At 44.2% G+C, this 13718-nt stretch overlaps 2 protein-coding genes across 4 annotated transcripts in view; one reads left to right on the top strand and one right to left on the bottom strand.

Moving 5' to 3' along the window:
• Positions 1 to 9940, top strand: part of SPATA21 (spermatogenesis associated 21) — a 52795-nt gene extending 42855 nt beyond the window's left edge. Inside the window, 5 exon segments of the mRNA XM_073236227.1 lie at positions 8205 to 8329; positions 8332 to 8379; positions 9255 to 9373; positions 9375 to 9440; positions 9836 to 9940. Coding sequence (XP_073092328.1) covers positions 8205 to 8329; positions 8332 to 8379; positions 9255 to 9373; positions 9375 to 9440; positions 9836 to 9940 — 463 coding nt within the window.
• A 584-nt stretch (positions 9941 to 10524) lies between these two features.
• Positions 10525 to 13718, bottom strand: part of SZRD1 (SUZ RNA binding domain containing 1) — a 28734-nt gene continuing 25540 nt past the window's right edge. For all 3 annotated transcript variants that reach the window (XM_073233282.1, XM_073233284.1, XM_073233281.1), the window contains one exon: positions 10525 to 13625. In XM_073233282.1, coding sequence (XP_073089383.1) covers positions 13523 to 13625 — 103 coding nt within the window. In that variant the 3' untranslated portion in view covers positions 10525 to 13522. The remainder of the gene's footprint in view (positions 13626 to 13718) is intronic.

Raw genomic sequence — 13718 nt, 5'->3', positions numbered from 1 at the left:
AGACAGCCAAAGACAGAAAGACTTAGATCACTCCCTGGAGGGTTGGTAGCAGTCCATAGGATGCTAGCTGCAAACCGAGTGCCGCCCAGGTCTCTGCAGGCCATCTCCATATTCTCAGAGCTCCCAGCCTGGCAGTTGGGCCAGGCCTGGCAGCTTGCACAGTCCCACAGGCAGAAAGCCAAGCTAAGGTCTTAGTACACAAGATGAGACAAACAGGAAAGTAATAGCGATCCCTGAGAGCGAAAGGATTAATAACCAATCCATTACCAAAACCAAATTCACAAGAATCACAAGCCAAAGAACGAATTCTTACAAATAGTTTTCTCCTGCCAATCTGAATTTGAAAGGAAGGGACAAGAAGCTTTTTACCTTCCTCTCTCGACCAGGCAGTAGAGAGATTAGGGAGACAGAGTAAGAATTTTTACCTTCTGCTGGTTAGTCAGGTCCCGGGATCCCAGCTGTAGCCCCCAGAATGGCAGTGTTCCAGCCAATGCTATCTCGTCCTTGTCATCAGAAACTACGGAGATGAACGTTTCTGCTACCTGTTAGGGTATCAGCTGGGACTGACATAAGACAAATTAGCAAGAGAAAAGCATATGAATTTTATTTACACGTACATAACAAGAAAAATGAAGTCCCAAAGAAGTGACTAGGCCTAAGTGCCTATATACCAGGTATATAAGAGTGGTATATATATATATATGAGTGGAAAGAGTAACAATTGTGGAAAGGTAACTAAAAGATATGGGCAGACTGAAAGGAAGATAGGAGTTATTTTAACAAGGTCTGTTTGTATAGAGTTCTCTTAGCCTGACACCTCATCTCTGGTGATAAGAATGTTTCATTCCCCTGGTACCTTTCACAGGAATTTTATCTCCTGCTTTTAGAAAGAATAAGGATGGTCAGAGTGCCCTTCTGGCATCTGCCGTGTTTCAAGTACCTTCAACTCAAAATAATCAATATGCCCAAGCAGCATATTTTGTAATGGCATGTCCTGAACTCCTTCATAAGAAAAAAGTGAGCAGTTTAGCTCACAACTCAGTTGCACAAATGCTTTTCCTCAAGCCAACCATTGTACCTGATTATGCAGCTGAAGGATTTTAAAGAATATTGCTAGTGTATTAAAGAGATGAGAACTCAAGTGTCAGTATTTAATAGAATTAATAATTTTTAGTTTCATGAAGGACTTTTGTTTATACTGTTAGTGTGACTGGCCTTGCACAGAAGGATACCATGACTCTGAGTACAAGACACCTCACCAAAGAAGATAAATGGATGACAAACAAGCATATGAAAAGATGTTCAACATCACGTGTCACTAGGGAGTTGCAAATTGAAACAGTGAGATACCACTACACACCTATTAAAATGGTGAAAATCCAAAACACTGATAATCATCAAATGTTGGCAAGGATGTAGAATAACAGAAACTCTCATTTCATTGCTGGTGGGAATGTAAAATGGTACAGCCACTTAGGAAGACAGTTTGGTGGTTTCTTACAAAACTAAATAGACTCTTACCCTATGATTCAGCAGTTGTGCTCCTTGGTTATTTACCCAAATGAACTGAGAATTTAGTCTACACAGTAACTTGCACAGAGATATATTTAGCAGCTTTATTCATAATTGCTAAAACCTGGAAGAAACCAAGATGTCCTTCAGTAGGTGAATGGATAAACTGTGACACATCCATACAATGGGATATTATTCAGCACTAAAAAGAAAAGAGCTACCAGGCTATGAAAAGACAGAGAGGAAACTTCAATCCATATTACTAAGTGAAAGAGGCCAATCTTAAAAGGCTGCATGCTGTATAATTCCAACTATATGACATTCTGGAAAAGACAAAACAAGGGAGACAGTAAAAAGTTCAGAGGTTATCAGGGAGGGATGAATAGGTGCACAAAGTTTTAGATCAATGAAACTACTCTGTATGGATACTGTAATGGTGGATGCATGTCATTTTACATTCATGAAAACTCGTAGAATGAACACCAAGAGTGAACCCTAATATAAACTACGTGCTCTTGGTGATTATAATATGTTAATGTAGGTTCACCAATTGTAACAAATGCACCACTCTGGTTGGGCATGCTGATTATGTGGGACTCTCTGGACAGAGCGGGGGGTGGAGGACAAGGGGTATATGGGAATTCTCTGTATTTTCCACTCAATTTTCTGTGAATCTGAAACTACTCTAAAAAATTAAGTCTATTTAAAAAAATCTTACATAAGAAATATGCTATAAATAAAAAGCCTCCCCCAAATTAATTTACCATTTACACGAGTTAATTTCTGGACTCTATTCTCTTCCTCTGTCTTTCTACCAGTACCACACGGGTCTTGATTACTAGAGCTTTACAGTAACTTTTGAAATCAGGTAGAGTAGGTCCTCCAACTTTGATTAAAAAAAAAAAAAGAGTTCTAGATCTTATTCAATTCTAGGCCCTTTGTATTTCTTTATGCATTTTAGAATCAGTTCGTCAATTTTCATTAAAAAGCCTTCTGGTATTTTGTTGGGATTGCCTTGACTTTATATGTTCATTTTGGGAAAAATGATATCTTAATCATGGTAGACTTAATAATAGTCTACTAATTTATGAACATGGTATAGCTCTTATTTAGATTTCTAATTTCAGCAGAATTTCATAGTTTTCAAGATACAGATCTTGTATATATTTTGTTAAGTATATCCATAAGTATTTCATATTTTCTGCTATTAAAGATATTTTTCATTTTCTAATTGTTCATAGCTAGTATATAGAAGTACCAATTTATTGTTGTATCCTGTGACCTTGCTATATTTACTTTCTAGTGCTAGTAGCTTTAAAAATTAATTTCTTAAGATTTTTACAAACACAGTTATGTCTTTTGTGAATAAAAAGTTGTATTTTAGTGACTCTGTAGCATCTTACTATGCCGATGGACAGTGACTGCAATGGGGTGTGAGGGGGGACTTGATAATATGGGTGAATGTTGTAACCACAATGTTGCTCATGTGAAACGTAAGATTGTATATCAATGATATCTTAATTTAAAAAAAAAGTTTTACTTCTTCCCTTCCAAACTGTTTACCTTTTATTCCTTTCTCTTGCCTATTGCACTGGCTAAGAACTTCAGTGAAATAAAAGTGATGGCAGCAAACATTTTTTCCTTGTTCCTGCTCATGGGGGAAGCAACCTTTCACCACTAAATATGATTTTAGCTATAGGATTTTTGTAGATGCTTTTATCATGTTGATGAAGTTCCTTTCTATTTCTAGTTTGCTGAGAGTTTTTAGAATGAATGGGAGTTAAATTTTGTCAAATGCTTTTTCTGCATCTTGAGTGGTCCAAGGTTTTTCTCTTCTGCTATTATAGTAGATAAAACTGATTGATTTACCTAAACCAACTTTCTATTCCTTGGAAAAACTTCACTTGAATTATCCTCTTTACATATTGCTGGATTAATTTTGCTAAGAGTTTTTGCATCTTCCCAAGGGATATTGGCCCATAGTTTACTTTTCTTGTAATGTCTAGTTTTCCTATCAGTATAATGATAACCTCATAAAATGAGTTAAGTGTTTTCATGTTCTGAAAGAGTTTATGAAATCTTGGTATTCTTCTCCCCTAAAGGTTTGAGAACTCACAATGAAACCACTGGAATCTTGTTTTCTTTGTGGGAAGGTTTTAATTATAAATACAATGTCTTTAATAAGTATAAAGCTACCTTGGCTTTCTCTTCTTGAGTATTTTTGGTAATTTGTGTTTTTCAAGAAATGTTTCTACTTTCAGTTGAATTTATTGGCATAATGTTGTTCGTATTCTTTTATTTTCCTCTTGATATCTGTAAGATCTGTAATGATGTCCCCTTGTTCATCATTTGTGTCTTCTCTTTTTTTCTTGATGTCTAGAGGTTGATATAATTTATTGATCCTTTCGTCTTTGGCTCAAGAGATTTTTCTCTATTATTTTTCTAAGCCATTTTCTAGTTTGTTGGTTTCCTTCTACTTTGGGCCTAATTTGCTCTTCTGTTTTAGGGTTGAAGTCAGCCAATCAATTTAAGACCTTTCTTCTTTTTTGATATAAGTATTCAAACTAAATTTCATCCCAAGCATTGTTTTAGCGCTCATACATTTAAAAACCTTGTATAGTCATTTTCATTAAGTTCAAAATATTCTTTAATATTATTTGCTGTTTCTTCTGTTACATGGTTATTTAGAAGTGTGTAGTATAATCTCCAAATATTTTGATTATTAACATAGTTATTCATTTCTAATTCAGTTGTTATTCTAAGAGCACATACTATGTTTTTATAAACTTTGATTAGAACACAACCAAACCCACTCATTTACATATTGTCTGTGGATTCTTTGGTGCTACAATGGCTGAGTTCAATAGTTATTTGTTATCACTTCTGTGATTGATAAATTGTCCATTTACCTTGTATTTTTTATTTTGTTTAGATTTTGCATTTCCTGGTGAATTGAACACTTTACTAATATATAGTAATCACTTGTGTCACTAGTAACGTTTTTGTCTTAAGGTCTTATTTTAAAAAGCTTAATATGGCTATACTGATTTCTTTTTGGTTAATAGTTAACTCTTTTGCTGGATTACATGGATGACATACCTTTATCCTTTTATTAAAAAAAAATTTTCATTAAAGTAGCAACCTAAGTGTCCATCAGTAGATGATGAATGCATGAAGAATATGTGGTACATATACACAACGGAATACTACTCAGCCATAAGAAAGAAACAAATCCTACCATTTGCAACAACATGGATGGAGCTGGAGGACATTATGCTCAGTGAAATAAGCCAGGTGGAGAAAGACAAGTGCCAAAGGGTTTCCCTCATTTGTGGAGTATAACAACAAAGCATAACTGAAGAAATAAAAGAACAGCAGACTCACAAACTCCAAGAAGGGACTAGCGGTTACCAAAGGGGAGGGGTGGGGGAGGATGGGTGGGGTGGGAGAAGGATTGAGGGGTATTATGATTAGTACACATGGTGTGGGGGGGGCGGTCATGGGAAGTGTAGCACAAAGACAAGCAGTGACTCTGTGGCATTTTACTACGCTGATGGACAGTGACTGCAATAGGGTATGGAGGGGACTCGATAATATGGGTGAATGTAGTAACCACATTGTTTTTCATGTGAAACCTTCATAAGAGTGTATATCAATACCTTAATTAAAAAAGTGTAATCAAAGTAGTAAGTGGACACAGATTTAAAAGCCAAAAAGCCCAAAGGGGTTCGTAATAAACACTTACAGTTCCACACCTCCCTCTTCGCCATGCTCCTCACTCTTTAAAGTCATCTTCCAAAGGCAAACACTTTAGAATCCATCCTTACTTTTAAGTAAAGTAATATGTATGTACAATATTTTGTTCTGTTTATTCCTATCTTATCATTGTAAGGGTTTAGCTGTCTGATGCACTGTCCCCTCAGCCTCCCCGACCCATTCCAATATATTACTTTTGACTAAGTGTTTGGGGTTTCTATGTAGGTATGTAATTATTCATAGCTGAACATTTTAGTATACTAATTTCTTTTTTTTTTTATTTCCTGAAGTTGATGATTGTTTTTTTTTGGTACTCATTGATAGTTCCTGCACCTTCTGTACATTTCTTTTTCTGGGAGGCACATTCTAAATTATTCCATGCTTGTTGTTTCAGGGTTGATTTATTTTTAGTCTCGTTGTAGGTCTGTCATCTTGGAAGTCTGTTGTCATCCTAGTTTTTCTCCCTTTCCCTGATTAGGATTCTCTTTTGCTGGATTACACGTTTCACTGTTTTTTTGGTCTGCTTACTCTTTCTTGGTTTATTTGGTTTACTTAAAAAAAAAAAAAATGGGAGCATTTTTTCCCCAGTAGCCTTTTTGGGTTAGAAAGGCAGCAATTCAACAATGGTATAGTAATGCCAGCCCTTCAAATTTCTGTCTTTTAAGCCTCAGTGATGCAATAAAAACTGGTTGTTCTTTATGGAAGCTGCACTGCCAATGTGGGATCTCTCTTCACCATGTTCCTTGACCTTTGCCTCTCTCCTCTGTTAGTTAGCTCCTGTTTTCTGTATGTGTATCTTTTTCTTTTTGGTTTATGCTTTCATTTTGGAAGAACATGGCCTCCAATAGCTTCTTGAGAAAGGGTGCTGGGCGGGGGGGTAAAATTTTTTAGCTTTTGTGTGTCTGTGAAGGTATTTATTCTATCCTCACATTTACTGAATAGTTTAGCTGGGTACAGAATTCTAGGTTGGTGTAATAGTTAAGGAATAGACCCCAACAGTTCAAACAAGATAGTTTATTCATCTCTTATACTGATAGTCCAGAGGAAGCAGGCAGGAAGACAAGGCTGCCTAAACACCCAGTTTCTTTCCACCTTGTTGTTCCACCATTCCCTAGGTCAGTCCTAAACCAACTTACCAGCAACACACGTGAACTCAAAGTCCACAGGAAGGGGAAAGAAAGGAAGTGGACAGCAGTAATTTTCTTTAAACCTGTGACCAAGGAAGTTGTGTATACTCTGTGTATGTCCTTTTGGCTCCTGTGGTGTGAAGTTATTTTCTAGTCCATCTTTTTTCTCAACATGCTGCCTTTTCAGGTCCTAGTTTTACACAGGTTTCTAAATCCAGTTTCCATGTGAGGGCTCTAGTATTTATTTTCTATGCTCTCTGGGTGAAACCCTTTAAAACCCCAAATTCCAGGCCCCCTGGGATAGACAGAGGTCTGACCAGACCATCAGCTTAAGGTGTAAGGGTTTCCCAACACTTGAGTAATATGCCCGACCCTCACCACTACCTACAAAGCCCTTGGTGGTCTGGCCCTGCTCTCACTTCCCGTATCTTCCCCTCTCATACACAAAGCTAAGCTCCTCTAGCCTCCTTGCTGTTAAGCTTTCCCACCTCCTGGCCCTCTTCCTGAAACTCTTCCTTCAGATATCCATGGGACTTGCCGCCTCCCTTCATTCTGCTCAAATGTCACCCTGTCTCAGGCTTTTGCTGACCACTGTGAGCAAAATATCCCACCATCACTACTCTCTACCCACTTTACTTCCCCTCAGAGCACCCATCAGTACTGACACGGTATTGTATTTTATTTGTTCACGGTGACTCTCCCAGTAGGTTTGTGCCTATGATCCAGAAAAGTGATTCCAGGGAGGAGTGAAGGAAGGTACATGAACAGATGAGGAGCCAGTTGAGTCAATCTCCCACAGGACCTTCTGAAACTATGAATAGTGGCTCAGAAATATGTCAGAGAGAGAAGATTGTATAACTCAACTGCTGGCTCCTTTTGTCAAAGTGGTCCCCCCAGGTGTTTAATTCCCCTGCATTTCTGGATTTCATGTGTCAGAAGTTTCAGGGCAAGAAGCAAGGGCTCAGGCCTTAGGTGAGACCCTGTCAGTTGTCCCTGTGAAAAGCTGGTCACAGCCTGTGTGGAAGTTGCTGCAGCAGTGGCCAAATTAAGAGGGGCTGAGAGACTACAATACAGGGACCTTTTATGAGTATGTCCTGCACCTCTCTTTTCTAAGCACTTAGATCTGAGGGGCTGGCATGCAGTAAAGACTCAATAAATATTTATTGAATGAATGAACAGTGCTGCAGTCAAGTGGGAGAAAAGCAAGTAGTATTAAGAAAACAAAGTGGGTTGTGGGTTATAATGGGCTAAGTACAGGTTGTTAGGGCACCCTCAGCAGGAGCCTAGTCAGTCTATAGGAGCACAGAGGGCTTTCTGGTGAACATGGTCCTTAAACTGAAATCTGGAAGATGAGCGGGCGTTACTCACAGAGCACTTGCACATCTAAGTAAAAGTATCAGGAATAGAGATCACAGGTAACATTCACCAAACTCTTTCCCTGGACCAATTTGCTGAGTGCTTAATGGGTCTTGTTGTTTAACCCTGTAACACATGGACTGTTTGATCTGTTTTACCCAGGGAAAACCTGAAGTTCAGAGAAGTCAGGTGTCTAGGAGTGACAGGGTACTGAGATAACCACTCCCCCTATTTTACATAGGGGTGACTAAGACCCAATACAGGAGCAGTGACTTGCCAGAGGTCACAGGAAGTTAATGGCAGAGCCGGGACTAAAACCCAGGTCTCCTAATTCCTAGACTTGTATCCCTGTTCCAAAGCTGGCCTGACCGAACAAGGGCTCAGGAAGAGTGACAAAGGTGGAGGGTGAACTAAACATGGCCAAGCTGAACTGGGTGGGAACTGCCTCCCCAGGTATTACCGTAAGAAAATGAAGGAAGGCACCGGTAAGGCCTGAGAGATGGAATCGCCCACAGGCCGGCTGCGGTCCCAAAAGAAGCTTCCCTACAACCCCCAGGAGGCAGACACCTTGGAAGTCCCAGACGAAGGATCCTCAGGATCCTGAGCAGGCGGAAGCAGCAGAACTGCGGTGAGGGCCCTGGGCACTGTGGGAGTCCTGCTCTCCTGCCCACCTGGCTTCTTTCCCTGGCCCTATGCAGCAAGACTCAGGAGCAGAGGGACAGTTTCCTACTTTGGGCTTAACTGTGTGCGTCAGTCAGTGGGCTGGTAGTCGCTAACCCATCTCCGGCTCTCTTTGACAAAGTCCTTCTGCATGGACTCTTCCCTGTGCCACGTCCCGAGCATAGATTGCTCCCAAGAGCCTGGACTGAGAAGGGAGAATGATTAGCACCCCCAGCTCATCATTTATTGAGCACCCCCAGGGGTCAGTATGCTAGACCTTTTGAAGATTCACTGGAATTTCATTCTCATTATCATGTATTTACGCATTTTACAGACAGAGAAACACATCTAGGAAGTTTAAGCAACTTACGGAAGGCCCCACACTAGCCTGTGTCAGAAAGGGGAGTTCATACCTAGGTCTGACTCTAGAACCTGCGCTCTATTCACTGGGCAAGGCTGCCTCCCTGTTAGCAGTTAGACCTGTCAGACTCCTACTATGTGCCAAATGATGGGCTAGATTTTCAGTCTAAGTGTGCCTACCAGACTTTGCTGGGACCTATCACAAAGATACCCATTCCTTTTTAAGCTGTTATTAATCTTAATGCTATGCTCAACATTCAACTGACTGCTTTGCATGTATTCTCTCTTTAATCCTCAAAAGCAATTTTGTGAGGTGGACACCACTACCATTTCCAGCTTACAGAGACTCGAGAGGTTAAGTGCCTTGCCCAAACCCAGTCAGCTCATTACGTAGCAAAGCAAGGATTTCACCTGGGTCTGCTGCCCCCAAGGCCAGGTATGCTCTGAAGCATTCCCCTTTCCTGCCTCCTCCTCCCTTGCCAGCTACCAACCTGCAGAGCCCCTACACCCAGGTACCCTGCATCCTGCTCTGCCCACGGCTGGACAAGAAGACAGTCTGCCGTTAGAAGGGCAGCCACTACGTGCTGGGTCAGTGCACTCCCAGAGAGAGGCCTGGGCCCGGACATCCATAGCCTCTTCTTCCCATCAGGATCTCAAGGAAGCGGGTGGGTGCCAGGGCAGGGCTCCAGGCTATGCCCACCCACCTCTTTCCTTCTGATGTCCTGGCCTAACCAGACGGGAATCCACCCTTCCAGAAATGATGCCTAGGAGACTGCTCCTCCCAGGAGGAAAAGGGGGATGGAGGAAGGGGGAGGAAACTCACCTTTGTTGAAGGCCTGTGTACCAAGTAGACTGTACCTAAGTCAGGGTTACTTATGCCTTCCTGTGCCCAAGACTCAGTGGTACATAGTTTGTCCCTCTCAGACCAGCACTACCTGCCTTTCTCATGCCGGGGCCACTATTCCATGAGGTTAGATGCTATCCATTAGGAATGAGGAAACCTGGTCAAGGCAGTGGAGCTATGAAGACCTATATCCTTCTCTCCCCGGCCTCTCGCCCCCAAGGAATACAGCTCTGACAGCCGAAAGTGGCTCAGCTCTGTGCTGACTCGAACCCACTGGCCCTGCAGAGTCCTGACTCTGGGCTGCTGTTCAAGGCTTGCAGACTGACAGGTCACTGAGCAGGGACCCTGCTGGATTTTGCTTTTGTAGCCTGGTAAGCCAATAAACACTTAAGAACCTCAGCTTCTGTGTCTGGTTTTCACCCATCCACTCAGCTCTCAGAGCACAGGGCTCCAGCCTCACCTCCTTCACACCTGGGAACCGTTGAAGCTGTTCACCTCAAAACCCTGCCGAGGGTCAGGCTCCTGCTAGAGGTGACCCTGGATGCAAAGCCTTGAACTTCTATGCACTCTCAAAGCACAGAGTCAGAACTCTTCTCAGATGAGTGTCTCCCTGTTTGGCCTAGGAGCCCCACAAGGGCAGGCCCCTAAAAGGGACAGACCAACCCCATGGAAGGGCTGGAGGGGCCTCAGCCATGCTCTTATCAACAGAGCCCCAGGACCCAGGAGTCCCCTCCCGCTGGAGCCTGAGGGGCAGATCCTTACCCCTCAACCCATATGCCACCCCAGGCCTACTTCTCTAAGAAAGAGAGTGCCTCTCCCTGGAAGCGAGCAGAGATAGCTCTCCAGTAGTTAAATAAGCAGCCACAGCAAGAGGTTAAGCCAGGGACTGAAATGAGGACAAGGCTCTGACAAGTTTAAAACATGTATTTAAAATACAATTTATAAAATGCTTAATCTGCCGACTCAGGAGCCCGCGGTGCAGGGTGGGGTGGGGTAGGCAGCTGCCCGCTAGACCAGCAGAGCACACTGCAGGGGTGCGGCCCTCCCTCCCAAACCCTTCTGTTCAGACACCCAAGGGAACCAAGTGTACCCCAGGGATCACATGACCAGAAAACAGGCCCCAGAGGTTTCCAGAGCCTCTGCTTACCAGGGAGGATGGGGGCAGCCCTGGCGGCCCATCCCTGAGCAGAGCATCCCCAGACAGGGCAGAGCAGGGTACAGCTGGGCTGGACAGGGCGGGGCAGGATGGGGCAGTGGGCTCTGGAAGGGGCTGATGGTAGCAGATAGGGTGTTGCCTCCTGCCAGCAGGTGGGGAGCACCCTGAGTGGGCTGAGAAGGGTTGGTCACCAGGCCCTGACCCTCAGCTCCTTTGGTTATAGGCTGACATCAGAGTAGTGGCTCATGGGAAGCGGTTAGCTGGAAGGTCTGAGGCCTGGCTTACGGGGTCAGGGAGGAGCTGGGGGAAGGGGACAGTACCATGAAGGCAGATAAAGGGGCAGCAGCCTCAGGTTTCTGCCCCCCCCGCACCCCCCTGGGGGTTTTCCAAGCCAAAGCCTGCAGCTTACTTAAAAAAAAAAAAAAATTAAAAAAAAAATTAAAAGCACTTAAGGAAAGTTACAGACAACTACTAAAAAAAAAAACCAGAAAACAAACACACACACAAAATCCAAACTGTTCTCCCATCTCCCCTCCCGCCTCCCCCCAACACAACAGTTGCCTGTCTTCATTTCTTTCTTTCTTTCTTTTACAATTTGCCTGCCACATCTCCATCTGGGAGGCCAAGTGTACAGTTGCTGGTGGGTGGTGACAGGCACACAGAGGGCAGAGCCCATCTTTGGCCGGTGGGAGGTGGGAACACCAGCTCCTACTGCATCCTCAATCCAGACACCCACCAGCCAGCCTGCCCTCTGGCTCTCTCGGGGGGAGTGGAGGCAAGACCAGGTGGTCCCCAGGTATGAGCAATGAGCACTTGTAGCCTTCCCACCTGGCCTACCTTTGCACTCTTCTCCAACTCAAAAGACAGCCTCACCTGGGGCCAGAAACCACTATTACCTTAGGGATGGGCACTATACATCTAGAATGAGGAAACTTGGTCAGGGAGGTGGAACTATCCAGGCAGCAGCCAACCTTCTCCCTCGCCCACTTCTGGAGGAAATTCCCCCTCAGAGGGGCCTATGGCACAACTCACCCTCTGAGTTCTTACTGAAGCTCTGTTCCAGCTCTGCTCAGGACAATTTCCTGGCTTCACACAGTTGTTAAGCCTGTGTGTGCTACGGACTAATTGCTGATTCACTGGCAGCTGGCCCTTCCTTGTAAGGGGAAGAGGTAGTGGGACACGGTTTGCTAGGCCTGGCCTACATTCCCAGACAGTGCACACGCAAAACCTAGCTTGCCACCTTGGCCACCACAAGCTGCTCTTGTCACAAAACAAGACACCAATCACTCCAAAACTCATCCTCTGAGGAGGCAGGCTGGCTGGCACAGTGCAACAGAAGAGACCAGAAAGTGAGAGAGGAGCCAGACTGTCCACACAGAGAGCTGTTCTTAGTTATTCCATCTCTAGGAGCCAGAGCAAATCTCTAGGCTCCAGGGACAGAGAGGAAACTGCCTTCATTCCAGGCCCTCACTCTGGGAAAAAGGGTAGAGGGTAGCTTAGGTCTATGGGGGACCAGTCTGTCACCATCAATCTTTGCAATGCGCAACTTGGCTTTTCCCAAATGTACTCAGAACGGTCTGTTTCAAAGGTAGTGATTTCACAAAGGAAATGTAGCAGGTGTAGTTACTGAGCTGCTGCCATCTACAGAGATGTGCTCCACAGACCCTTAACTTGAGAACCCAAGCCTTGCTGGAACGGGAAGATCTAGCCATCTCCTGACCACAGTTGGCAGGAGGCCAGAGTCCTGGAGCCAGACTCTCTTCTGGCTTTCCTTGTGCTAACAGCAAAATACTGAGCAAGTCTCACATCCCTTACTTCTAAGCCCAGGGGTACCATCTGTCTCTGCCCTCTTCTAGAAGTAGCAAGCCTGGCTGGTAGGGAACCATCCTGAGGGGTGTGGGAAGGGGAAGTCTGTTCACTTTCCCCATCTCCCAAAATACTAGAGGTGGGGTTGGCACCCTCCCCAGGCTCTTTGAGCCTAGAGTTAGCACAGTCCAGATGGGGGCCAAGATGCCCTGGGACTTAGCTGGGGGAGGGAGGTATAGGCATGGGGTGTTCATCTGTCCTGGGAGCTGCAGAGCCCTGCCCCTTTTCTGGGCAGCAGTAGGAATACAGAAGCTAAGCTCACCAAAATTCTATTGGTTAATGTTTCTAGTGAGTTTCCCAGAAACATTTTTAAGTGGACTATCAAACTATCCTTTCTCAATTAAAAATTCATTAAACTGCTAAAGCCCTCCATGCACTTTTTCTTGAAATCAGATATCTGTATAAACCAACAAAAATAGGGGGAAAAAAAAGGATATTTTCCAATGGAACTTGCTTTTAAGTGATGAAGACATGCACTTGGAGGGTGGGTGAACAGGAGTTCTCATTTGTGTTTCAAAATCCCAAATTAATGAGCATGATAAACTGTTATTGCTGGCACTGGCTTTACCCCAAGTGGCCAAGTGGCACTGTCTGACTCTATGAGTCCTGGGTGGGTCCCTCCAACCCTCCCCTAACCCCCACCCTTTCCCTTTCCATTGACTTGGGACAGCCCTTAAAGACGTGCCAATCACAGTGGGAAGGGGGGGAAGGGGGAGGTCACAGTGCATGGGGTTCAAGGTCACAGTGGGCGGAGCAAAGGGGATCACAGTGCAAGTTAATCAGGTCGTTCCCTCTGCTCAAGTCCAGCTGTCTGCCACGGCAGTGCGACCCGTGGAGGACGACCCAGGAGGTGGCAGCGGTGGCGGCATCCTTTCTTGCATGCGTTTATCTGCGCTGCTTGAAGCCTTGTGACCCATCAGGACCCAAAGGCTGTCTGATCACATTATTGGGCTGCCTGCTGTCTTCAGGTTGGGAGATCCTGGTTGGCCTGGAGGGAAGAAAATCAGAGGAAGGCCTGAAAAGGGATATAGAAGAGGTCCCCAAATCTTAAAACCAACCACTCCATTTAGCTGGGGCAGAA

This window comes from Manis javanica, chromosome 4 (assembly GCF_040802235.1).
Source record: "Manis javanica isolate MJ-LG chromosome 4, MJ_LKY, whole genome shotgun sequence".
NCBI classification, from domain to species: domain Eukaryota; kingdom Metazoa; phylum Chordata; class Mammalia; order Pholidota; family Manidae; genus Manis; species Manis javanica.
This window is presented reverse-complemented; position numbering and strand designations above follow the sequence as displayed.